The sequence below is a fragment of the Sminthopsis crassicaudata genome, chromosome 1, assembly GCF_048593235.1.
Source record: "Sminthopsis crassicaudata isolate SCR6 chromosome 1, ASM4859323v1, whole genome shotgun sequence".
Classification (NCBI taxonomy): domain Eukaryota; kingdom Metazoa; phylum Chordata; class Mammalia; order Dasyuromorphia; family Dasyuridae; genus Sminthopsis; species Sminthopsis crassicaudata.
In genome coordinates, this window is record NC_133617.1 from 742,430,350 (window position 1) to 742,457,217 (window position 26,868).

At 39.3% G+C, this 26,868-nt stretch overlaps 1 protein-coding gene across 1 annotated transcript in view; it reads right to left on the reverse strand.

The window, feature by feature from the left end:
- Positions 1 to 3,884: 3,884 nt before the first annotated feature.
- Positions 3,885 to 26,868, reverse strand: part of PPP1R17 (protein phosphatase 1 regulatory subunit 17) — a 28,472-nt gene continuing 5,488 nt past the window's right edge. The window contains exons 2-5 of the mRNA XM_074289193.1: positions 24,298 to 24,400; positions 18,078 to 18,230; positions 16,887 to 17,039; positions 3,885 to 5,301 (exon numbers count right to left, since the gene is read on the reverse strand). Of these exons, the coding sequence (XP_074145294.1) occupies positions 5,222 to 5,301; positions 16,887 to 17,039; positions 18,078 to 18,230; positions 24,298 to 24,379 (468 nt within the window). The 5' untranslated portion in view covers positions 24,380 to 24,400 and the 3' untranslated portion in view covers positions 3,885 to 5,221. The remainder of the gene's footprint in view (positions 5,302 to 16,886; positions 17,040 to 18,077; positions 18,231 to 24,297; positions 24,401 to 26,868) is intronic.

Sequence of the window (26,868 nt, forward strand, 5' to 3'; positions counted from 1 at the left end):
CCAGATTGAAAGTGTAAACATCTCATATTAAAACCCATCCATTACCCACACACATGCACACCACCTCCCCGAGTTAAGGAGGGGGGCCTGGGGCTGGTCAGATGCATGGATGTTCACACCTAGGAGACCCCAGGAGGAGAGGAGCCATGGGATCTGGGGCCTCCTCCAGAGAAGGGATATGAATTAGGTTTGGGGAAGGTTAGTCCTTCTGGACTGATGGCAACATGGAAAGACCTCAGAGCAGAGCAGAGTTGTGTTTTTTTGGCAAACACAAGCTTTGCTCATATTAGGAAAAAATAGATTTTCTAGGATATTGTATTCTTAAATCCCTCAGAAGAGAGACTGTTATAGATTTGGACAAAGGGAAAAGTCAGTTGGGTGGGCCAATTATTGTTGTTGTTATTATTACCAAGACCATCATTACGCCACTAAGATCATGGTGGCGATGATCAATATTATTATTATTACTATTACTACTACCCTTCTTCCTAACTCTAAGATCCCTCCACTAATCCATCCCAGCCTTGGTAGAATAAGGGCTGAAGGACGGCTGCTGCTACTCTGAGGGGCTGAGGAGGTAACCCTGGTAATGATTGTCCTGAACTAGTCCCTACCAATGTGTAGCCACAAAATAGCTTAGATCAGTTCCCGGGAATGGCAGGGGGAGGCTAGTGTTATAAAGCTTTAAAGTAATCTCCTCCAAACCAGGGACACACATAAATACACACTCATTCATATGGGGAGGGGGAATCGAGTATAAAGTCAGGAAAGACAAGGGAAGAGAACAAACATTTAAACAAAGCATTGGTGTCTCGCTAGCATTTGTCATTTTTATTTTTCACTCCTGTTAACCAATCTGAAAGGTATAAGGTGGTACCTCAGTGTATTTCTCCAATAGTGATTCAGAACACTTTATGTGACTATTGATAGCTCTGAATTCTTCTGAAAACTGCCCCTTTTGGTATCTTTTAACTCCTTATCAATTGGAGAATGGCTCTTATTTTTATAAATTTGGCTGATATAAGATATTTGAGAAATAAGATTTTTGTTAGAAGGAAACTTGCTGTAAACCACTTTCCTACTTTACCTTGAATTTTGACTGCAAAATAGATTTCATGTAATCAACTTTTTTTCTTTTTACCCCTTGTGATCCTCCCGATCTCTTGTTTGGTCATAAATTCTTCCTCTATCCATGTATCTGACAGTTAACATTTTTCCATGCTCCTGAGTTTGCTTATAGTATCTGCCTTTATGTCTCAATCATGTTCTCATTTCAATCTTATTTTGGTAATTAGTCTAAGTCAAGGTTCTTCCAAATAACCTTCTAGTTTCCCTAGAAATTTCTGTCAAATGGTGAGTTCTTTTCCAAAAGCTTAGACTTTTATTCATCATTCTGTTCTATGGTCACTATTTGTCCTGTACCAAAATTATGTGTATATATATATATATATGTATATATATATATATATATATATATATATATATATATATATATATATATATATATATATATATATATGTGTGTGTGTGTGTGTGTGCATATGTGCATATACATATGCACACACATATATATATATTATTTGTTGTATACCAAATCTCTTTCACAGATCTACCTATTTATTAGCCAATACCAAATTGTTTTGTTTATTACCATTTTGTGAGATAGTTTGAAATCTAGTGCTGCTAGTCCTCTTTCCTTCATTTTTTCCATTGATTCCTAGTCTATTCCTGGATCATTTAATTGCTATTTTGTTCTCCCAGATTAATTTTACTATTATATTTCTAGTTTTGTAAAATAATTTTTAGTAGTTTGATTGTTATAGCATTAAATAAATTAATTAATTTATATAAAATTGTCATTTTTATTATAATGGTTCAGCCTCTCTGTATGCAATTAACATTTTCAGTTGTTTAGATCTGTCTTTATTTGTATGAGAAGTATTTTATAATTGTGTTCATATAATTTCTAGGTTTGTCTTGACAGGTAGAATCCCAAGTATTTTATAATGTCTACAGACATTTTAAATACCAAGTTCTTTTCTATCTCTTCTTGCTGGGCTGAATTTTTTGTTAGTGAAAATGCTGACTAGAAGTATTAAGGCTCTTCTTTTAAAACAAAAACAAAAACAAAACCCTGAAATTTTCTGTCTGGATACTTATCAAAAGAACAAATGTTTTCTCTTATAGGGAAAGAGGGAGCATTCCCCTGAGGAATAGAGCTAAAGTTCATTAGGTACTGATAGATAATATAAGCATGGAAAAGTCTTAAAATGTCCAGTGCTGAGCAGGATCAGTGGAAAATTAAATGGAATCAATACAAATGAAATGACCTTACTAGATACTCTGAGTGGCTTTGCAGTAACACAGATACAAGTTGCCTCTTTACATGTGTAACCTGACCATATATATTCCCCATGAACATGGAACCCATAATTCCTATGTATATTAACCATAACTGATGAATTTGTGGGAGAAAATGATCCAATTTGTGACTGGGAGGGTTATGTTAATACTGCTACTTTTTTTCTTACTATGCTATTTCATCAAATGTCTTTACTTTGAACTGATTTGTGTTTATTGACTAGAAAAAATAAACACGAGATAAGATTTTTACTATTAAACTATGGAGTATTTTTTTTTTAACCTGGGAGTGGGGAGCAGCTTTTCTGAGGGCTCAGCATGAAAGATAGGGGCTCTCAGAGTGCTCCTTCAGCAAATAAAGAACAGAATTATGAAGTCGATAAGCTTATGGTAAGAGTCGAATTTGCAAAGCCTTTCTTAAGAGAGTGTTTTACAAAACACGATTTACATTTTGTATTTTCCCTCCTCCAAGGCTATATCTATGGAATATAGGAATAATCGCCCATTCTTCTTGCACATAGCCAGAAGAGCATGCTAATTGTTGGTCTTTTGAAAAAAAATATTCTTAAAACATTCATTTAATACTAGATTTAAGAATAATACTGAATTTATAATCTACACTGTCCTTCAAGGAGTCAGATTTTGTTGGATGGACTCATTTGGTAAATAGAATTGGTTCATCTGGAGTCCTGTATCGCTGGATACTTTCGAGTTAGATCAAAAGCTCTCTCACATGATCAGTAATGGAACAGGGCTAGTTTAGATTTATATATTAACTGTGTCTTTGATAATATACGTATCATGGAGTTTTCTGAATTCTATTTGCACATTCATGACTTGTAAGGGGTCCGAGCACATCGTAGGTCCAAAGGTAGCCTAGAATCTAGAATATTAATTACAAAAGGGCAACTTTAAGTTAACAGAAATAATTGCATTCCATTTTCCAAACCACATGCTCTCCCAATCTATCCCGGTTTCAGATCACATCAGCAACAACACAGGCAGCTAAAAGAAATTGCATTTGAAAGAAAACTCTGCTTGAGTCCTTTATGACGCTCCTTCCAAATTATCCCACAATAACTCCAGTCTGCCTAAGTGATAATTAGGCATCAGAAGTCTGCTGCTGTGATCTCTGCCAATGGCTTTGAAAGGGGGCTGGGATTCAAAGGAGGGCTAGAACGTTCCCTGGCATTTTTGAAGTACAGCAAAGTCTCACAAATTTCCTGGCTCTTGTCCTCATGGAAACCCAAATTTGGTGAGCAGTTTCCTGCTGCAGTTGGCCAATTAGAGTCGGGGCCCCTTTCATTAGGGAAATGGCTTCTTTTGGGGTGAACTAGTAGGTAGAGTTTTCTTTGATGTCTGTGGGTGTTCTTTTCAGGAAATGCTGCCTCTAAAATGAAGGCGGAAATTATCTGAGAAGGTCCCACTAATCCTTAATGATGATAATAACGATAACCCATATTTATATAAAAATGCCTTACCCTTAATTCCATCTGTCCCATTATCCTGAATGGTATATGGCACATTGTAAGTGCCTAATAAATGTTTATTCATTCATTTTCATTATCCAGAAATGGATAACCAATGGGCAGAAGCAAATTCCCTTTGGTTTACAAGGCGCAGGGGAATGTGTAGATATTTCTTCCTTCCCTAAACTTTCAGAGCACTCTGTTTCTCTCTCATTAATTTTTTCACACTAAAACTTGCTTTATGAGTTCTTTTTGTAGATTTCTTTTCTTCTCGTTAAAGATATTTCTTACTTTCCTCCTTATCCCTCAGCTCTCACAGAGCCATTCCCTGGATGAGGACAAGGATGTGCTAGTGTATCCCCAAATGTAGTACATAATCTCTGGAAAGGAGTAAGAGCTCAACTGATATTGATTGAATTAATGGTGTCATAAATCACGGGAACCTCTTTGTGCCTTTGACGGATCAAGAGTCTCCTCTTGATGTGAATGTAATTATTATAAAGTTAGTTGCTTTATGAAGTTCATCGAATATTGTGTCATTTAAAAATCATTTATTAAAGCACCTATTATGTGCCAGACATTGTGACAAGCCCTATAGACACAAAGGGGAAATATAGTCCCTGCCCTCCAAGAGCTTACATTGTAATGTATGTACAAGATGTGTAGAGAGTAGTCAGAAAGTAACTCTAGTTAAAACTAAGGATACGAAGAAGCTGGGGTGAGGAAAAAGAGCATTCCTGGTAGTAAGGACAGTGAGAACAAAGTTCTGTGTCTGTAGGGTTGTGTTCTAGAGTCAAGTGATGTTTTCTGATCATCCCAAAGTTCCCATGGATGCTCTGGATGAGATATGTGGACTCACCCCATTGTTAAAACATGAATCCAACCTCTCACAAGCATGTCTTAGCAAGCTCTGTGGGTCCATCACATCCGTCTTGTTATTTTGTATATTTTTGTATATTTGGCTGATGGCAGGTTGGTCGAATGTTCTATGCTCCAGCAGCAACCTGGCCCTAAACTGTCAATGACACTATCAGAAGTCACACTGATTAATAGGGTAATTAATAGTAAGTGAAGGTTGAGTTGAGGGGGATTGGAAATCAGGAAGGGGATTAAAAGTGATACTTATCATTGATCTACACAATAGTAAGAAAATACTAATGAGGAGTAAGATAAAAAAATCAGAATTATTTTTGATCTGATATATATGTATAAACATACATATGTGTGTGTCAGAATTACTTTCCATCATATGTGTATATGTGTGATCAAAGAAGAGTAGCTCTAGAAGGTTGACGATGGGAAAACAGGCTTAGAAAGACATGTTTGTACACTGGGTCTCTATTGAAAACCATTCTAGCCAATTCACGAGAAGTTTTAGAGGGAAAAATACTCTAGAAAGGAAGCTTTTCTCCATCCTTTTCTTCATCTTCCATAATCACTTTATGTCTTTCTTCTTGGAGAAGCCTAACACCTATAAAACAAAACAACACAAAACACAAATCTGGGATTAGGGATCTTTTTTGAGTAAATTAGAAAATTTCTGAGATGTTACATGAAATAACATGTAAAAATGAAATCAGTCTAGGTCTGTCCTCTTACTAATGGGATAACTTAGGGCAATGGAAAGAACTCTGGATTTGGAGCTGGAACTTCTGAGTGTGAATCTTGGTAATGAAAAAGATCAAGTGTTTTTCTCCTTTTAAGTCACTTAAACTTTATTTGGACCTCAATTTCCTCATCTGTAAAATGAGAATTTGTACTAAAATTAGTTCTAAGGTCCCTTTCAGATGTCACTCTGGGAACTGATTGTCTAGCATTAATATTAGCTAGCACATCGTGCTTTGGGATTTGAAAAATAATTTATAAATATCTCATTTTATCTACACAACAATCTGGAGTAGAGGGCCACTGCCAAATATAAGGCAGGATCTGAACCTGGATCTTCCGAGTTCCAAGTCCAAAAATGCATTCGCTAGACTATCTTGCTGCCTTCATCTAAACAAGTTTCTTTGGTCCTTTCTCTTCCAGCCAGCTTGCAGAGATGAATCTGATACATTTAGTCATCTGCCTATAAAAGGGTGAGGATGAGGGAAACTAAGGAGCACGGTTACCATTTCTCTCTTCTCTTTGATTTTTAACATCTGCATTCTTTTAAAACCTTCAGGATCACTTGCTTTTTGAAAAGATGGGGTGATTCTAACCAGAGATTGCGCAGGGCTATTTATTGCCTGTGTGGGTACAAAGATATACCAGTGTATTCCCTGACCCAATACATGATCTCGAGAAAGAACTGAGAGCTAAGTTGTTATCAATTGAATGAATGGTTCCATAAATCAGGGGAACCACTTCGGTGCCTTTGACTCTCAAAGGGCTTGAGCCAAACTGAACTTGCCATTGAGAAAACCCAGCCTTCTGGAGTCAGGAGACCTAGGTCCTTGGCTTGGTCAATCTAAGTTCCTGGGAAAGTCATCTGTCCTCTCTGACCCGCAGTATCTTCATCCCGAATCAACAGTTGGCTTGGTGTAGATCATCTTTAACCGGCCTCCGAGTACTAATTCTATGATTCTAGCTTTTATTGTGCTAAAACATTTCTAGTAAATGAGAAAAATGCATCTGAGCTCAGGGGAAGGGAAAATGAGCAAGGATCAAGGCTCACCCTTCCATCCCCTCTGCATCACAGGCTGCCAAATCCCTCCTTCTCCTCCACCTGCACTGCTGCCTTTTCCCCTTCTCTCTTTTATGATTCAAGGTCTTTTAACACTTGGAGCATCTCCCTGAGATCTACAACTGAACAAAGAAGTTGTAACCCCCCCCCCCAGAGACCTTCCTTCAGGACTGGATCCCATTCAAAGTGGAAGCAAATTAATGAACCTGCCTGGCCGCCTTAATGACGAGTCATTTGATTCCATCCCTGCTTGGTTTGTGTGGGATCTTCACCAATTAGCTCATATTTGTTGGAGAAGAAAAACAGTTTCAAAAGCCTAGTTGAAGAGAAAGCTTTCACATAATTCACTTTTGGAACACTGTGGGAGGTAGTTCCCATCGGTGCCAGCTGAAAAGTGGTTCAGACTTTCTGTGGAAACCAGAGTTGAGAATGACAATGATGAAGATGATGATAATAACTTACATTTATATAGTGCTTTATGATTTCTAAAATGCTTTTATAAACATTATTATCCTCCCAACAACCTGGAGAGGTGGGTGCTATTATAGTCATAGTTCCCATTTTATAGATGAGAAAACTGAGGCTGAGAATGATTGCCTAGAGCAAACTAGTGAATGGCTGAGGCAGGATTTAAACTGATTCTTGGTCCAGAGCTCTAATAATTAGCCATTAGCTGCTTCTTATAAAGCTTACCTCACGTTTCTCCTATTTTCTGGACTCTCCTCTTAGTTGAGCTCATCATTTGCACAATTCCAGCTGATACATCATAGAGGAGAGGTCCTAGATTTCTGAAGGCTGACACCTGAATTACCCCCAAAATCCAGGCTTTCCTGGGGTGTGTGTATGGAGGTGAAGCTGAAAACTTGCTCCCCAATATCTGGGACTTTGTCATGGATCCCTATTGTATGCAAGTGTGTCTGACCCTGGGCCGAGGAAGGCACAGTACTGGAGAACGGTGCTGAATTTGCACCTGAGACAGTCACACCTGAATCTGATCTCGCTTCTGCTTCCTATCACCTGGACAACCTTCAGGTAGAGTGTTTAACATGATTAATTGGGCTTTGGTTTTGATGATCTAAAAAACGAAGGGGATGAACAAAAAAACTCCAAAGATCCCTTTCAGCTCCTAGAGAATTCTATAACTCTATGATTTTATAAGCTTTTCCAATCCTTCTCTCTTGCACTGGGCGCCTTGCCGGTGATTATTGTCGTTGCCACTCATATTGAGCCGTCACAGAATCGGTCTCAGCATGGGAAGAGACACTAACCCCCCTTCTTCTAGCCTTCCTGGTTGGCCATCACCCAAGCCATTCCAAAGGGGAGGAAGTCAACCTATTCCCTTCTGAGGCCGCTCATTCCACCCGTCGATTGCTCTCACCCTTAAAAGATTTCCTTACAGTAAGCCAAAATTTCTTTTTTCACCATAAATTTAGAGGGAAAAGTCTTTCAGAGGTCTTCCCCTTTGTAGATAAGAAAATGGAAGGTAATCAAAGAGCTTAAGAGACTTGTCCATTGTAGCAGAAATGGCCCAACTTGAGTTTCCTTGACTCCCAATCTTGCCTCCTTTCTAAGTGTCCCAGAGTTCCTCCCTACATGATGGAAAACAGCCCATAGTCTTCTGAGTAGTTAGTAGAGTTAAAGGACAACCCATTTTATTTCATCCTGTTGTTTAATGGAAACCCAGAATAATTCCTCATGACATTGTAGAGAGAATACACTGCACATGAGATGGAAGACTGGTTTTAGTATTAGTCATGTGATCTTGGGCAAGTCATACCACCCTGAGTTACAATTTCCTAAAATGTAGTATTTGTACTACTGATCTCCTGGGGTGACTGTGAGGGAAAAGTCTTGTAGACTCTAGACTTCAGCTGTATTTATGGCAAGTGCAAATTGTCTATGCTGATATGGTAACCTACTTACAGAAGACAATTTAAGGTAATCAAGACCCAATAAATGTGTAGTCAAAGGCTGTGACTAGGTACTTTTCACAAAAGAAAATACAAGGGCAACTAGGTGGCAGAGTGGATAGAGCACCAGCCCTGAAGTCAGGAGGACCCGAGTTCAAATCTGGTCTCAGACACTTAACACTTCCTAGCTGTGTGACCCTGGGGAAGTCACTTAACCCCAATTGCCTCAGGGAAAAAAAAGATAAAAAAGAAAATGCAACTTCTTAAGGTATGAAAGAAGCTACAAATTGCTAGTAACAAGACAACTATATATGCATATAAATTCATATATGTATATTTATATATATTTCAATTTTCAATCATCTGATTAGTAAAGATGGAAAACCATAAAAATAGTATAAATACTGATGGGATTGTGGGAAGACAGAGGCAACAGCGTTGGAGCTGTGAATTGGTTCAACCATTGGGGGGGGGAGGAACCAAGCAATTCACATAGGAATATGCCCTGATATGCTCTTTGATAATATGATAAATATATACCCAAAGGAAGTCAAAGAAGTCCAATATGCACAAAATATTAAATCACCTATATCTGCACACATCAAACAAAGTTGGTTTCTATCCATCTATCCATCCATCCATCCATCCATCCATCCATCCATCCATCCATCTATAGAAAGAAAGCTGTCCAAATAGTGGTATATGGCAATATTGGAATGTTATTGGGCAGCTGGGTGGCAGAGGAGACAGAATGCTGGGCCTGGAATCACAAAGACCTGAGTTCAAATACAGCCTCAGAAACTTACTAGCTGTGTCTCAATCTGCTTGCCTTAGTTTCTTCACTTATAAAATAAGCTAAAGAAGGAAATGTTTCCTTCCTTCACTGTTTCCAAAAAAAAACCCCAAATTGGGTTAGGAAGAGCCTGACATGGCTGAAACAATTGAATGACAACATCATTTTGCTGTAGGGACAAAAAACCAAACAAGCATGAAGAATCGGGGGAAATATAGGGAGAACTGTACAAACTGACACAGAGCATAATAAGGAGAACTAAGGGAGCAAGTTCTATAGTGAGCACAATAATATAAAGGGAAATAACACCAAAGACATTAGAACTATGATAAATGATCAGCCTTGCATTCAGATGTTAGTCTTGGTAAAAACAAACAAACAAAAAAACAAAGTAATAAAAAGATAAGTATAGAATTATGATGATAAAACAATTTTGCTTTTTCATGTGATCATAAATTTATATGTGATCCTGACCAGAGCCCTAGAAGGCAAGTGCCATGGTCACCCCCATTTGATAGATGAAGAAACTGAGGCACAGAGCTGTGATGTGATCTGTTCGGGGTCGGACAGGTAGTAAATGTCTGAAGCAGAATTGAAACCCAGATCTTCCTGGCTCCAGCTTCAGCACCGTGTCCACTCTATAAGCTGCTTCTAATAAGACCCACATAGGGCCAAGGTGTTAGATTTATATCCTTACTATGTGTCTTTGTTATAAAAGAAAATTCTATCATGGGAGGAGGAATCTTAAGGAAGTGATAAAGGCTATTTTTAAAGGCTCAACAAAACACTGACTTAAAACATATGTTAAAGAAGTTCTAGCTTTCCAAGTGAGAGGGATGAAGGAAATTCTAAGCTTTCCGGCGGAGATTTCTGATTTCGCTCTTACCCTCCTAGAGCTCAGGGAGGACTTTCATCTTGGATCACTTCCTTCTGGCCCAGCAAGAATAATCCAAGGACCCTCAGCAGGCTAGATTGTATGAAGTGCTCCTGCTCTCTAAGAGCGGGCACCATATGTCTTATTCATCAGGATGGGGAGCGGTGACAGCTGGAGGCCTTTGGGGACAGACCTTGGCTTGGCCCGGGATCTGCAGACAATCTGTGACTGGGGGAGGGTATGGTGGGGAGGGGAAGGGGGGCAGAAGAGGATGCTGGGAGGAAGGTCCTTGGCCCTGGAGGATAAGGGTACTTAGCGGGAGATTTATGGGTGAAGGGAACCAAGGCCCTGTTTTCAGGCTGTTGAGGGCTAATGAGGAGGGGCCATCTCTAGAGTGTTTTTGCTTATGAGTTCTCCTTTGCACCCTTATTAGAACCCCTGTCTAACTCTTTGAACATCTGCCTCAGGCCATTTTCTGATCATTATCGCTGGCAACTCCACTCCTGCCAAATCTTCAGCTACTCAGAGGCTCTTCAAAAATACAATACTTCAGTTAATATGCTAATAAAAACAAGGATCATAGAACAATGTGTATGGATAAATAAATAGAATTGGGTCTGCCCGTGCATACAAATGTGCTGGAGCAAGGGATTTTGTTTTATGTGTGTAAATGGAGAACTAAGGAAATCCAGTGGTTGGCATCTCAGGCTTGCATGTATTAAGCCTTAGCCTCCTACTCTAGCTCTGGTGCTTCCTAAGCACGTGGCCCTGCACCAGTCCCTTAATCCCTGTATGGCTCAGGGCTTGTCTACTAGATACCTTCAGAGCTGGAAGGGACCTGAGAATCATAAAAACCAACATTTTCATTAAAATTTTTTTTTCAAATAAAAAATTCAATTTCTCTCCATTCTTTCCTCTTTCCATTCCCACTGGGGGAAAAAAAGGAAAGAAAAAATATCCTTGCAGCAAATATCTCTGGTCAAACAAGAGAAATCCCCCAATCTGCCGTATCCAAAAAACATGGAGTCCATCACCTCTTGGTCAGAAAATAAACATTCTGCTTTACCACAGCTCCTGGAATCAAGCTCTCAAGTCTTTCTAAACTTTTTCTTTATAAAACTGTCCCAAATCCTAAGTTTGAGGCCTAAGGTACCCCCAAAATGTCAGAGACACCCAGATAGGTGTCTCAGGTATGGTGAAAGAAATTTGCAAGCTCAATGTGTCTCCAAGTTTAGGGACAAGGATTCATTTATGCAAAAGTTAGCAAAGAATCAGAAGCAGGAAGGTAAATTTAGAGGAAAAAGTTAGAGAGACCAGGAGCTTCAAGTTAGTGATATACTAATTTTAAGGCTTAGAAGTGATGTTGAAGAGTGGTCTGGTTCTGACTTGGAGCAAAAGGGCAGGACCCATAGTCCTCTGGGCGGAACTCATGGCGGACCTTCTGGTCCTGAAACATCACTAGGTCCACTGGTGGGCATTCAATTTTGTTCTGCACCTGTGTGAACTTTAAGAACCTCATTATGGTGGCTCATTAGTGTCAGAAACTCAGTTATCACTGACCGATAGGCTGTTATCTGACAGCCAGCTATATTTGTGGCTTCAGCATCTGGTCAGAGAGAGTAAATTGGGGCCGGTTAGCCTGAGGGAAGCAATATATCATTTTTAACTACAACATTCCCAAGGCCAGGTAGTCTTAGGGTTATCAGTACTTCTACCCAAAGAGCTGTACCAGTTCACCATTCATTTTAAAGCTGAGGAATTGAATCACAGAAAGGCCAAGAGGCTCGTTCAGAATCCTACCCTCAGCTTTTCCTGACTCCCAAATCCAGCACACTGTCTACTATATTATCGAGGCACTTCTAAGTCTGGGTTCTTAACCTTTTGTATGTCTGACCCCTGAGGCAATCCGTGGGATATAGACTATGGAAGTCCATGAAAGACTATGGTCTTCTTAAAATAATATTTTAAATGAATATTATAAAGTACCTAAAATTAAAGGAAAACAATGATGTATAGGGAAACAGTTTTCAAAATATTAAAAAGAAAGAAAAAAAAACACAAATGTTTGTACTTCAGGTTAAAAACACCTGAATTAAGCTGTAAATAGCCTGAGTTCTGTATTGACGGGTGGTATTTCCACAGTGGGAGTTCCCAGTGTGAAATCATTAGTCTCCTTCATATCTTATATACATAAATATAAAGTAGCTCTCTGTCTGTCTGTCTGTCTCTCTCTGTCTTTCTTTCTCTTTCTATTCATTTATCCATTCACCTGTCCTATGCTCTCTCTTTCTCTCTCTCTTTCTCTCTTTCTCTTTCCATATATGTGTAGATATATGTATTATATATACATAAATAGTTTAATATATATATTTATGTATATGACTATAGTTTAGAGCTAGTTTCTATGCTTTATAATCTTATCTGATCAAGTCACCGGGGCAATATACATACAAAAATGTGTGGGAATGTTGGCGTAGAAGGAAATGGACACTATGAAATTCTATGAATTGACAGATTTTTATAATGAGAGAAAGAGAAAAAATAAATAATGGGCAGCAAAATCTCAATCTTTGGAAAGGGGTTGACCCTCTGTGACAACACCCAATTTCTCCTGCCCTTATTTGTACACTTGTTGACATGCTGACTCCCCCATTAGACTGTGAGCTCCTTGAGAGCTCTTTGTATTCCCAGAACTTACTAAGCACAGTGCCTGGCACATAGTGGATGCTTTAAAAATGCTGATGGACTACAATTTTAACTTATCTATAAATTTAAGGATTGGATCAAATGATCTTGAAGTTGCTTTAGATATAAATCTATCACCTTGTAACAGACAGCCAGATAAACAGATAGCTGGATGATATAGATAATTAGATAGATAAATAAATGAATATATAGATAGAAATAGCATTTTTAATGCAATTACTCTGTATCCATCATTATGCTTAATGGCTGGGGTACAAATAGAAGCAAACAAAACATACCCTGTTCCCAAGGAGACAGGAAGAAGATGCCGCATAGGAACTATGGGTTATAGAAAGCCAAAGCTGGCCAATCAGAATCCAGGGTAGTTGGAATGGGGTTCCCACTTTGGGGATATGATCCTTTGGGGAAAAAGTTGTTTCTTAGAATTCTATTTGTTTTGCTTAAAGAGAACGCAGAGACACAATTTAGTATAACATTGGGATTTAGAGAGGGGAGATTGAGTCCTCTAGATCCCAAACAGAGTTATAATTTTTTTTCCCATTTCATATTCCTTCCCTTCACATCTTTTCCCTTCACAAACTAACCTGCTAGCTGCTCCTGAACAAAATGACAGCCAAATTTCCACCTCCTGACTTTTGCCAGAGCAGTCTCTCTTTTCCTTCACCTTGAACTTCATCAGTCTGTACATTAACCTTTCCTGCCCCCCCCCCCCAATACATAGATGTTCCATCTACATTTACTTAAATTGCATTTTTTTTCCAGGTAAAACCTGAGTTCTTCAAAGGATGGACTGCTTAGTTCTGGTTTCTGCATCTTGAGCTCTGAGCGCCCAATATTAAACACCTCGTGGGCACTTACTAGATAGTTGTTGCTTTGTATTCTATTGAGATAGAGAAACCCCCCCCAGAAAAATGGCCAGCTGTGTGGAGCCATTGGCTATTGATTATATAATGTGTGTTATAAATAATACATAGTGTGTAGAATTAGCTTAATTTTCCCCCCTACTGGGGCTTTTACGTCACCTTATAGAAGTCAAGAGAAGCTTTAACTGTGTAAACAATGTGATAAAGAAATCATATGAGTGCAGGGAGGGCTAAGCTAGTCCCAGAGCAGTATGTTCTGGGGCCTGGAGGAAGGAGGGAGAAAGGCCATTTGGTCTTCTGCTTCAACTTACTATCATTTTTCTGAGGAGAGAGAACAGGAACAGCGCGTGTTTTCATTTTGGGGGAGCACTGCTGGGAGGAGGCAATCCTATGGTGTCAGTACATCTACCCTCCCCACCGTTCTTCCGGAGTTTTTTATCAGTAACATGGAATGCAATTCATCCTTAAGCAAAACCAGGGAGAAGCAAAAAAGGGTAATTTCAAGTAGAAGCTGAGGTACCTCAGACAGCATGGTGTGATGTAAGAGCATAGTACTGACTGGGGAATGAGGGAGGCCCATAGTTCTACAATAATAATAACTAATATTTATATAGTCCCTACTCTGTGTAAAATCCCGTAAATACTTCATAATTATTATCTCACTTGAAGCTCACAACAATCCTGGGAGAGAAATGCTAGCATTTCTCATCCTCATTTGATAGATGAAGAAATTGAGGCAAAAAGAGATTAAATAAATATATATGCCCAGGCTTCCGTAGCTTGTAAATGTCTGAGGCTGGATTTGAACTCAAGTCTTCTTGATTCCACTTGAGAGTGCTCTGTTCACCATGGAACCACCTGGCTGCCTTTGACTGCCAATCCTTTGAGTCTCCATTCTCTCATCAGTGAAAGGGGAATATTTATGTGTACAGGAGGGGTAAAGATTAGAGATGAAGGAAGAAAAGGATTTTGAAAATCTTAAACTGCCATGGAAATGGGAGATACTATTGTCTTTAGTCAGATCTAATGTGTCATTTCTTATCATTTTGGACATTTATTTATGTCTTTGTTCATCCCACAAATATTTATTTTTAGCTTTCTTTGCAGGAGAGGAAGACTAATATGGCTCTGTCAGTGCTCCAGGTAACTTGCTAAGATTTTTAAGTTGGAGAAAAGGCACAAGGTTATATTTATTTGGTGCTCTGAATTGTATGTCTGCTCTGTTCCACTGATCTACCTTTCTGTTTCTTAGCCAGTATCAGATAGTTTCGAAAATTACTCCCTAGTAAGATAGTTTAAGATCTGGTACTGATAAACCTCCTAGAATTACATTTTTTCTGTTAGTTTCTTTGATATTCTTGACTTTTTACCCTTCCAAATGAATTTTTTATTATTTTTTCTAACTCAATAAGATAATTTTTGATAATTTAATTGGATGAAATTGAAAATATAAATTAGTTTAGTAAAATTTTATGTTATTGTCCCTGTCTACCCATGAACAATGAATATATCTCCAAATCTGATTTTATTTTTATAAAAATGTTTGGGTTTTAAAATTTTGTTTATGTAGTTATTGGGTTTGTTTTGGTAGGTGAATTACCGGGTATTTTATGTTATCTGCTCCTATTTTAAATGGGTTCTCTCTTATTATCTTTTCCTGCAAGATTTTGTTTGTGATATATAGGAATAGCCTTCTTTCAGAAATGATTAGAGAAAAAGAAAAATAACCCATATGTTTTAATTTTCTTTGTAGTGATGAAGAATTGGAGATTTCAGGGATGTCCATCACTTGGGCAATAATTGAACAAAATTGTGATGAATACTATTGTTATATAAGAAGTAATGAGCTCAATAATCTAGGAAAAAACATGGAAAGATTTGCATGAAATAATGAAGAGAGAGATGAGAAGAAACAAGAAAACATTGTATACAGTAATAGCAATTATGTTCTAAGAACAATTTTGAGATATATATATATATATGTATATACAAGAAAACATTGTATACAGTAATAGCAACTATGTTCTAAGAACAACTTTGAGATATTTATATATATATACATATATATATATAAACAATAAAACATTGTATACAGTAATAGCAATTATGTTCTAAGAACAACTTTATATATAAATATATATATATGTGTGTGTGTATATATATAAACTATAACACCTTATAGTTGTGTGACCCTGAGCAAGTCATTTAACTTCCCTAGAGTCATTTGGTGGCTAGAAGACTAGACTTGGAGTCAGGAAAATTTGGTTTCAGACCCTGCCTCTGCTGCTAGCTGTGTGACTGTGGACCTCAGTTACTTTACCTGTAAGAAGAAGATGTCTCTGAGTCTGACACCCCACCTTCTCTTTCCCATCAGTATCTAGCACAGAGCAGAGCACTTGGATAATAAAGGTTTATTGGTGGATGGGGCACTAACCTGTGTAGCTTTAAACCATGAATTCAGAGACAAACACCCCAGATATGGAGAAGCCATCTGAGAATCGTGGGAGTACCGTTTACTGGGCCCTTTGCAGGTGGTTGGTTATCATTGTACCACGTAGTGAGATAATGTACAAAAAGGTCAAGCAACAAGAACGTGTGTAAGTCCCTGGCGAAGCTCAGCTTTTAGACGCTCGCTGTTGCTGTGAGCAGCGGCCGTCACAGGATGTACAGAGCAGGTAGCCACGTGGAGGATGGAGTGCGGAACCTGGAGTCAGAAGGGCTGAGTTCAAATTCATCCTCAGACAAAACTGATGTGGGGACCCCTGGCTGCCTCAGTTTCTCATCTGCAAAGTGAGCTAGGGAAGGAAGGGTGCCCACTTCAGTATCTCTGCCAAGAAAACCCAGAGAGGGTCATGGGGACTTGGACATGACTAAATAACAATAATGAGAGAACATATGTGTGCACACATGCAGGAAGTAAACACTCTCGGGTTATAGAAAAGCGAGCTCCTTGTCAAGCTTTTCCTAAACGTATGTGTGTGTGTATAGATATAAGATATATAATGGGGATTTTTGTAAGCAACTTTATAAGGAGGAACCTTCCTACTACACGAGAAGATCCTAGTCAGCTGTGGCCCACAGAATCAGAGCCAGACTCTGTCCATCACAAATCAACAAGAAGTGGAGAACCTGCTCCAGGGGTCAACCCCTGACCTCTGCCCTGCAGGCCGGATAGAGGCCTGAGCCCTCAAGTGGGGAGGCGCTTGACCAGCTGGTGCCTTTCACCCTCTAGATCTCTCTTTTACCTGCTGCGAAAGGGGACATGTGCAGAGCTGGCGTGTCCTTTCTCCTCGGCTTTTTCTGCTCCAGGTCACCGTTATGAAGTGCCGGACTCAGTTTACTCTTGGGTGGGTTCTCGTTGATGTCGCATCTCTGTGTTAAGTGCTCAGAAAGCACACCTGCATGGTCCAGGGGCAGAAGAGGAGAAGAGATCAAACACTGACATTTGTTCCCACAAATGAGCTCACAGACACATTCAGAGTCTGGTCCTGATGAGCTCACTCAGCTACTTCACATACACTCACACACTCACACACACACACACTCACACACACATACACACTCACACACACACTCACACACATACACGCACACACATGTTCATACACACTCAGCAAATCATACATGTAGAGCTACAGACCTAGAAAAAAACTCAGCTCAGGGGTTTTTAACTTGGGGGGGTTTTGATATAATTTTAATTTCAATAGTATTGATTTTAATTTCAATATTTCAATAGAATTGCTTTCCTTTATAATCTTATCCATTTAATTTCTGAACTTAAAACATTATTTTGAGAAAAGTTTGAAAATTATTGCAAAAGGGATCCTTAAACACACAAAAGACTAACACTTTTTTCTGTCTTCCTTTTCTTTCTCTGTCTCATTGTTCTCTCTCTTTCTGTCTGTGTCTCTCTTCTTCTTTTCTCTCTGATTTTGCCCAACACTTTCATACTGTGGATAAGGAAATGGAAGTTAAATAACTAATTCAGGGTCACCCCTCTGACCTCGAATCGGCACTGTTTCCATTGTTTTGTGCAGAATGGCATCATGGATAAAATTCTGCATTTGAGTCAAGAAAAACTCGATTTTAATCTTGCCTCTTACTTTCTGGGTTAATCACTTAAGCTTTCATTTCCTCATCTGTAAAATGATGGGGCAGGGGACTGACCTTTAAAGTCCCTTTCAGTTCCAGATTCAGGATCCTGGGATCGGCTGCACAAGTACTGGAGCTTCACCCCAGCCTTTTCCCTCTCTCCCAGTCCCAGAAGCACCTCTGGCTCCTAAAGTCTGAGCCAAGACATAATAAAGCTGCCTTTTTCTATGCTTCCCTTCTTTTTTTTCCCAGTACCCACTTAGTGCCCACACCCGTCAGAGCTGAAAACCGAAGACTGTTTTTCCATAGCATCACGTAGGCTCCATTTCACAGTGTTGAATCACCTGTCATAAAAGGAGGAATGTGTATTGCAGGTGCGTCTTTTCTCCTTGGCTTTTTTTGCTCCAAGTCAGGGTTTGGGGCTCCCTGAATGGTTTTTCCCTTCCTGGGCTTCTTTTTAATTTCACAACTCATAATGAACTGCTCCGAAATGTCATCTGCATTTGACAAAGGAAGGAAAAATTGGAATATTGTAAAACCCTGTTCACAAAGTGAAAACTGGCAACGTGGGACAGAAAATCTCTTTTAGATTGCTTTTGGGGGGATTTGGGGGGAGGGAAAAGGAAGGGTATAAAAATCTATGATTGGAAGATGCAATTGAAGCTGTAATTAACTGCATGATGAAAGAATGGTTTCCAGTATTTATGTTCACTTTCTGCCTCTTTATCTGGTTGTTATTCCTGCCTTCTCTTGAAGCAACCCTCAGGGCTCTCATTTGGCATCTTCTTTGCTATAAAAATTTACTCAGAAGGAAACACAGATGAGCAGGACAGCTTTGAAAGTAACAAGGTGAATTTGTCATAGGCTTTTAAAAAGCATTAGAGATTCATGTATTCATATACAATCACCTTTTTGTTGTTATTGTACTGTGGATTTAGAAAATATTTTTTTTCTTTTTGCATTTGTGAAGTGAAGAATTTAAATCATTTAAGAAATAAAGCCCATAAAAGGCCTAATACATAAAATCACCTTATGTAATCTATAAGGCAAATACATAAAGTATAAATTTCTTTCTAATTCATTACTCATAAACACTGAATCCTGTTTCTTAGGCTATCCAGGTCAAAATTCATACTTTACAGATGTGGAAACTGAGGCCTAGAGAATTAAAATAACTAGCTCAATTTCCCAGAATTAGTTTAACAAAGAATTTATTGGGCACTTATGTACCAAGTACTGGGCATAAGTAGTGAGTGTCAAGGGGAGGATTTGAACCTAGGGCGTTTGATCCCAGATCCACTCTGTGCTTAATAAAATAGCCTATTTTTTGTCCTATTATATGTGAGGTTTCCTCATTAGTTTACCTTTAGTACAAATGGGATGAGAGCTCACTTTCACAGAGTTTCCTGAAGGCAAATCTGACTATCTCAGGTAGTTCTCAAGCCATAATTCATATTTCCATATTCATTTTAGTTCACAATTCATAGATAGTTGATATTAGGGAGCTGTTCAGAGTCTGTCTTTAAAAATATATTTTATTGTATGTTAATACAAAATAAAACAAGGTTTTTAAAATTTGAATTAATTTTAATACAGTTAAAACAAGGTTCACTTTACTCAGTAGAGTCCCCAGGGACAACACAACACAAAAAGGAAGGAACCTCCCTAACCACAAATGGAGCCCTGGACTAGGCCCCAATTAGTGCCAGCAACTGGACCCAAATGGATGCTCACCCGTTTTTAACCTGGCCCAATTCAACAGGACCTTAACAATGACAAGCATCCACAGTTTGCGTAGAGTTGTATTTTTATCTTGATATTTCATAAATGAGATGTTAATAGGGGCAATACTTCTTCCACTGATGCAGATTGTGGTTTTATGAGTCCCAATGAATGGTTTTGTGGCCTGTTTTGGGATCTAATGACAGAAGGGATAGGAGCAAAATAAATAGGGACAGGAATGGGATCTCTGATTTCAGTGGTAGAATGAACTCCAGGATGAGGAAACCATGGCTACTCATTTTTGCTGACACGTAATGCAGTTGGGAGTTGTGTAGCCCACCAAAAGTTTAAATAATTTCCCCAAGATCACACAGTCAGTGCTTGACACAAAATAGGTGCTTGATAAATGCTAATGGATTGACTCTCAGAGGTGAGATTTAAACAAAGGTTTTTCTGATTCTGAGAAGGTTCTATATTTGTTACACTCTACCACCTCTGTAAAATCAAAACAAAACTATATTTAATCAATATATAATAGAAGTGAAAAGAGAATTGAGGCAAAGAATTCAAGGAAATTTGAGGAAGGATTGATGGCATTTATCTCGACACAGAAGGTTGAATCTGAACTGGATCTGCCAGAATATGCAGGATTTCATCAGGCAGAGATGGGGAGGGGCATTCCAGGCACATAAAATAAGCCAGAACAAATAAATGGACAAAAAGGAGAGCAAGGTGAAACTGGGGGAGTAATGAGAAGGCCAGTGTGGCTATAAAATAAAGCGAACAATAGGATGAACTGGGAAATAAGGGGTAGCATGGCCTAGAGACAGAATGGGGACAACCTTGAATGCTGAAATAAGGAGTTTGGATTTTATCTCCCAAGCATTAGGGAGCCATTGAAAACTATTGAACAACAGAGGGTGATAGTCAGACAAATGCATTAGGAAAAATGACTTGGCAGAGATGTATAAAATTGATTAGGGAGAGCAATGATAAGAGCATTTGTCAAATGCTTTCAGAAAAGCAAATGATGAAGTCTCTCATGATACCGATGTGGACAAGATGGAGAAATGTGGGCCGGACAACAATATAATTAGACAGCTTTGGAATTGGTTGAATGACCTAACCCAAAGTGTAGTTATTAATGGAGTGATGTAAACTCTGGCCAGCGGGGACCAGGAGGAAGAATGGAGGGAAAAGATCTATAGAGAAATGCTCCAGGGATACATCCTTAGCCTTGGGCTGTTCAACATTTTCATCAGTGACTTGGATGAGATCATAGACATCATGTCTGTCAAGTCTGCGGATGGCACGAAGCTGGGAAGGACAGTAGATGGGAACCTTTTTGTACTCCACCTAATTGGGAAGGACACATTAATCAGGATCCAAAAAGATTTTGACAGGCAAGAGCAATGGGCAGAATCCTGAATATAAATTGTCATGCAAATAAATATCATAAGGATAATGGATGAGAGAAGGGTGGGATTGGTGGTCAAAAGGTCACCCCAGAGAGCTGATAGAATTTGGGAGATGGAAGTCAGAGTGCAAGTTACTGAAGAGGGGGCTTGAGGAGATGGAGACCTCAAGTCAAGATTTGTAATGAAAGGGAGGACTGATACAGCTTGACAGGATGGTGAAATCAATAGATGACTTTCTTTCTTTCTTTTCTCTTCTTTTTGTTTTTCTTTTCTTTCTTGTAAGATATTCCAAATCTGAAGATTTATATATATATATATATATATATATATATATGTATATATATATATATATATATATACACAAATATATATATACATATATATGTGTGTGTGTATCTCTATCTATCTATCTATATACATATATATGTATATGAAAAAAAAATATATATATGTAGGCAGACAAGGAGTCAGTAGAGAGAGAAATGATTGGTAAATGTGTGGAAAGGGAAATAGAGATTACGGAGATCCAGCATGGAGGGCTTAATCAAGAGTAAGGCATGACAGGCTAAAAAATTATTTTTTTCCACTACATAGATTTCTCCCAAACCTTTGATAAAGACTTTTTTGCTATTCTCGGGGAAATGATAAAGAGACATGGATTAAGAAATGGTCCGATGGACATACTCAAAAAGTTGTCATGAATGCTTCAACATCAATATCAAGACAACAATTATTTATTAAGCACTTAATATACACCAGGATCAAGTGCTACAGATACAAAGAAAGAAAAAAAGAAGCTTCTCACTAAGAGTTCATAGATTAATGGAGGTTTCTAGTAGAGCACCCCAAAGATCTGTGATCGACTCTGCTATTAGCATCTTTATCTTGGATAACAAAAATGTAGATAACTTGTTCATCCCATTTGCAAATGGTCCAAAGCTGAAAGGTTTATCTAATCATCTAAATCAGGGGTTCTCAAACTACAGCCCACGGGCCAGCTGGGACCCACTGAGGATGTTTATGCAGCTCATCTGGTCCTCCAACAGTCTGAGGGACAGAAAACAGGCCCCCTATTTAAAAAGTTTGAGGCCCACTGATCTAAATGATAGAGTTAGGGTACAAAGAGATCAGCATAAGCTAGAAAAGCAGTTCTCATAGCTTAGTTTGGGGACTACTGAGACTTGCACAGGGCTCCATGACTTCAATATGATTTTCACAGTAATACTAAGATGTTTTAATTTTAATTAGCTATTACCCTTATAAAGAGCCTTTCTTTGGGCAAGGTCTTCAATAATTTTTTGAGTGTAAAAGGTCTTGAGATCAAAAGGTTTGGGAACCATTAGGCAAGAGTTCTGGGCAGAAATGGAAAATAATTAGAGATAAATATAAAGCCTTATACTTGGGTATTAAAACAAACAAACAAACAAACAAAAAAACGAACTCCGTGGATCCAAGATGGAGGCAGCATGGTGAGATAGCGATTATTTTGGGAAAAGATCTGAAGGCTTAAGTGGAATACAAAGATCATTCTGAGCCAGCAGTGAGATGCAGTCCCCAAAAATGGCTGCTTTAGGAGGGGAGGAGGAGAGAAGCTTTCAGATATGGTCCTGTCATAGTACTCAGCCCCAATCAGACTTCATGTGGAGGATTGTGTTCAGTGCTGCTACTGCAGCTTCCAAAGGGCATCGATAAGCTAGGGAACAACCAAGAAGGGCAACCAGGTCTTATGAGGACTGACTGAAGAAACTGGGTATAGTTAGCCTGGAGAAGATTGTGGAGAGACTCTAGAACTGGCTTCAAGTCTTTGAAGATTGGATATATGAAGGAGAGATTGTTTGGTTTGAGTTCAGATAATTGGGAGCCATGGGTAGAGGATGCAGTGAAAGGACAAAGAGATAGAGAAAAAGACAGACAAAGACAGAGAGATAGAGACAGAGAGGGAGGAAGAGAGAGAGAGAGAGAGAAAGAGAGAAAAAAGAGAGAGAGAGAGAGAAAGGAGGAGAGAGACAGACAGAGAGAGAGACAGACAGACAGAGACAGACAGAGAGACAGAGAGAAAGGAGGAGACAGAGAGAGAGAGACAGAGAGACAGAGAGACAGAGAGAGAAAGGAGGAGAGAGACAGAGAGACAGAGAGAGAGAAAGGGAGAGAGAGACACATAGACAGAGAGGGAGAGAGACAGACAGAGGCAGACAGAAAGAGAAACATAAAGATAGGGAAAAAGAGAGAAAAAGAGGAGACAGAGACAGAAAGACACACAGAAAGAAAGAGATAAGACGGAAGAAGGATAGGGAGAAGGAAACACCCAGACAAATTCTTGATATCAGAACCAGAAATAAAAAGTCCTAACTACAGCAGTATCCCCAAGTAGAGTGGGTTTTCTGGGGATGTTCCGGGCTCCCAATCTCCAGAGGCCTTGCATTCGGGAATGCCCTTGTAGGAATTCCTCTTGGGATTTGGGTTGCACTAGCTGGCTCCTGCACTCCCTCACACTTTCAGCTTTTGTGAATCTGTAATTATTAGAAAAGTCAACGGTGTGTCTTGTGAATAATGCTCAAGACTGCAGCTCTCAGCCAGTGGTCTCAGATGAACGAGGACCACAACCCCATCATTGGCTCCTCCTGGAGAGCACCGACCCCTATGACCCCCATCCATGGACTATCTCACCTCCATGATGTTTTCCCCAGAGCTCGGATTTTGCTTCAATTTTGACTTTTACTTAAATTGCGCCTTTTGTGGTTTCCAATTTTGGAGAAATCTCTGAACATAAACTATCTTGACGGCAAATGGGGAGGGGGCAGAGGCATGTAATAACCAAAGAGGAGCATAAACAAGGACTATGAATATGCAAAAGGCACATCGATCAAAAGTGGGAGCATCTCATTTTTAGAAATGGGTAGAGGCAGAGATGCTTCTGGTATTTTCATTACAAAGGTTATGCAAAAAGTCAGTTCTGGAAAGGAAACAGATTGACAATAAAGCTGAAAAAAACTGCTTAAAATTCTGTCTTGATAGGCAAAAAGAGATATTTGAAATATTTTATTGAAACCGCACATGGGGAGCATGCATACAAGTAAATACTGGAAGCGGGCTATAATGCCACATTCGGTTTATTGCTTTACAAATGCTGAGACCGTGACTCTTTTCTGATCAGGGAGGAGAACAATGCTTCCTTCTTCTTTTTTTGCCTCTAATTAATTTCCCTCTAGAGCTTCAGCTAATATTTACATGCTGAGCCCAGCAGGAGCAAATACTTTTTGTCTGTCCATCTGGCGATGGCTCTGTCACCAGAAGGCGCAGTCTATCAGGTTTCACGGGGTCTCACTTCTCCTCTATTGAAAGCTGCCAATGGGCAGCATTTATTGCCGGAGAAGGGTCTACTTATTCCCACGGTGGCCCTTGACATCAGCCCCATGACATTTACCCAAGTGGTTGCTGAGTGTGTCCCTCTTGTCCAGTCTCTCTTCCGGGAGCTTGCGAGCCTGGATCCGTTCAGTGGACATCATTGAAAAGGGGCTTATCCGAAGCTGCAGAGGAGTGAGAAGCAGACAGTCCATGATTCATCCATTCCCTCATTAAATCATCCCCTCAACAGACATTTAGTAAGCAACTGATATATCGGTTTCCTCACCCTTACCCAGAGTCCTCTATGATAAGGAATTTATAGGTCTGGATTCGCCAGTCCTTTGCTCTCCAAAAATTGAAGCACATTATGCTACGTGGTAGGAGAGACAAAAAAGGAAATAACATGGAAGAACGGTGTCTTGGAGGTCCTTGAGTCTTACCCTGTCCTTGTTGGACGAGACCAAAGATCTTGCAGGGAATTGGAATAATAAGGGGTATTTATATAGCACCGTAAGATTTGAAAACCCAGTTTTACACATATCATCTCATTTGAACTTCACATTCATCCGAACTTGAATTTGATTCCAAATCCTGGCCTCAGCCCATTTATCACACTGTCTTCCCACAGTGATCCCTGAAGTTCCTCATGTTTACTGTAACAACCAAGGCACAGTAAGTCTCTAAACTCACAAGTCCCATGTTTTTATAGACTGAAGGTGTTGTCTATCTCTTTGTCTCTGTCTCCCTCTGTTTCTGTCTCTCTTTCTCTCTGACTCTCTATCTCTGTCTTTGTCTCTGTCTCTTTCTCTGTCTCCCTCTGTTTCTCTTTTTCTTTGTCTCTATCTCTCTCTTCTCTCTCTCTCTCTCTCTCTCTCTCTCTCTCTCTCTCTCTCTCTCTCTCTCTCTCTCTCTCTCTCTTTCTATCTCCTGTGTGTGTGTGTGTGTGTGTGTGTGTGTGTGTGTGTGTGTGTGTGCTGTATGAAAGGATGATCAGAATTTCAAGAGACTATATTCCTGTAAAGCCTTCACCTCAGCACTTCCCCAGAACACAGTGGGCACTTATAGATCCTTGTTGAGTAAGTGAATGCCCTGCGGAATCTGCCTTTTTAGTTTAATGGCATCATTTTTAGTGGAAGGTCATTTGTAGGGAGTGGGTCTACTTGGAGTCATTTCAATCTTGTTTCAGGCACTTGGTAGATATGCAACTATAGATAATCCACTTTAATAAGAGCAGTAAGGATGAAGATGATATCAGCTAACATTTATATAGCACCTACTCTGTGCCAGAAACTGTGCTCAGCAATAATAATTGTGATTTCATTTGATCCTCCCAACTTTATATCTTTTAGTCTCAATTTCCACATGAACAAAAAGGTGGACAATAGATACAGAACCTATCTGTGTGTGCTGATCAATGGTTAATAACTGCTTCTCAATAAGAAGTCTGTTCCTGACATACTTTTAAGCTATATTGACATGAACATTTTCTCCATCACTCACTTGACTCTAGACAACAGACAAAATAAGCGATCGTGCCCTGATTTGGTGCCTTTGCTAATCTTACCCCTTCCCCGAGCATTTAACCATCAAGGTGAGTTTGTTCAAGTTTATGCTTCGACGTGCCACCCAGGGTCCCACCCCGTCAGGCTTTAGTGAGACCATGTATGTGAAGAGCATTGCAAAGGCAGCTCATCTCCTGTTATTCCTGTTATTCAGAGGGAAAAACAAGGTCATAAGCGATTCAAGGGCTGCATTTTGGGAGGCCAGGAGGCTCCCATTAAAAGTGGAATTTTTACTTTCTTTTCTTCAGCATCCATGGTCAAAGAGAAGAAGGGCTACTCCATCTTGGGTCAGAAAACAGTTTAAAGTTTCATTCCATTCATTTAAAACCAAAAAGCATCCTTTTCCTGTCTCAATAGAGGTTTCCCTCTTCTTCCCTCTGAGCCATCTCTTATAACAAAGATTTAAAAAAGAAATAGAAAAAAATAAAGTTACAAAACCAAAACTCTCCACCCAACAAACCAAACAACTGGTCACTTGCATTTGATGGGGTGCGCCATCAGAAAAACACTAAAAATAGCTAATGTTTGTAAAGTACTTACTATATGTCAAGAACTTTGCAACGAGCCTCATAAAAGCCCTGGGAAGTAAGTATTAGTATCATCTTCATTTTAAGACGAGGAAGCCAAGGCAAACAAGTAAAGTGACTTGCCCAGGGTCACACTTCTTTTTTATTTTTTAATTTTTAAAATTTTTTTTTCAGGGTCACACTTCTAGGAAGGATTTGAGACTGGATTTGAATTCAGGTTTTCCTGACTCCAGGTCAGCACACTGTGGTACCATCCCAAGAGTCCATCCTTGTAGTTCTCTACCTCTGTACAAAGGGCACATTTTCTCAAGTTTTCTCCAGGGTTCCTCTTATAATTTATGTGACCTTGCATACTTCATGATCAGGGACTTTGTTTCCTCAATAATTAAATTAGGAGATTGGACTAAAAAGGCCCATAAGTTCCTACGAGCTCAAATTAAAATATGGACTTGAGAACTGGGTTTTTCTAGATCTTTCCTTTTCTGTAAAGTGAGGCAGGTGGCTGGGTGATCCCCAAGGCCTCTGATAAGTACTAAATATTGGGATGTGGGTTTTCCTGAC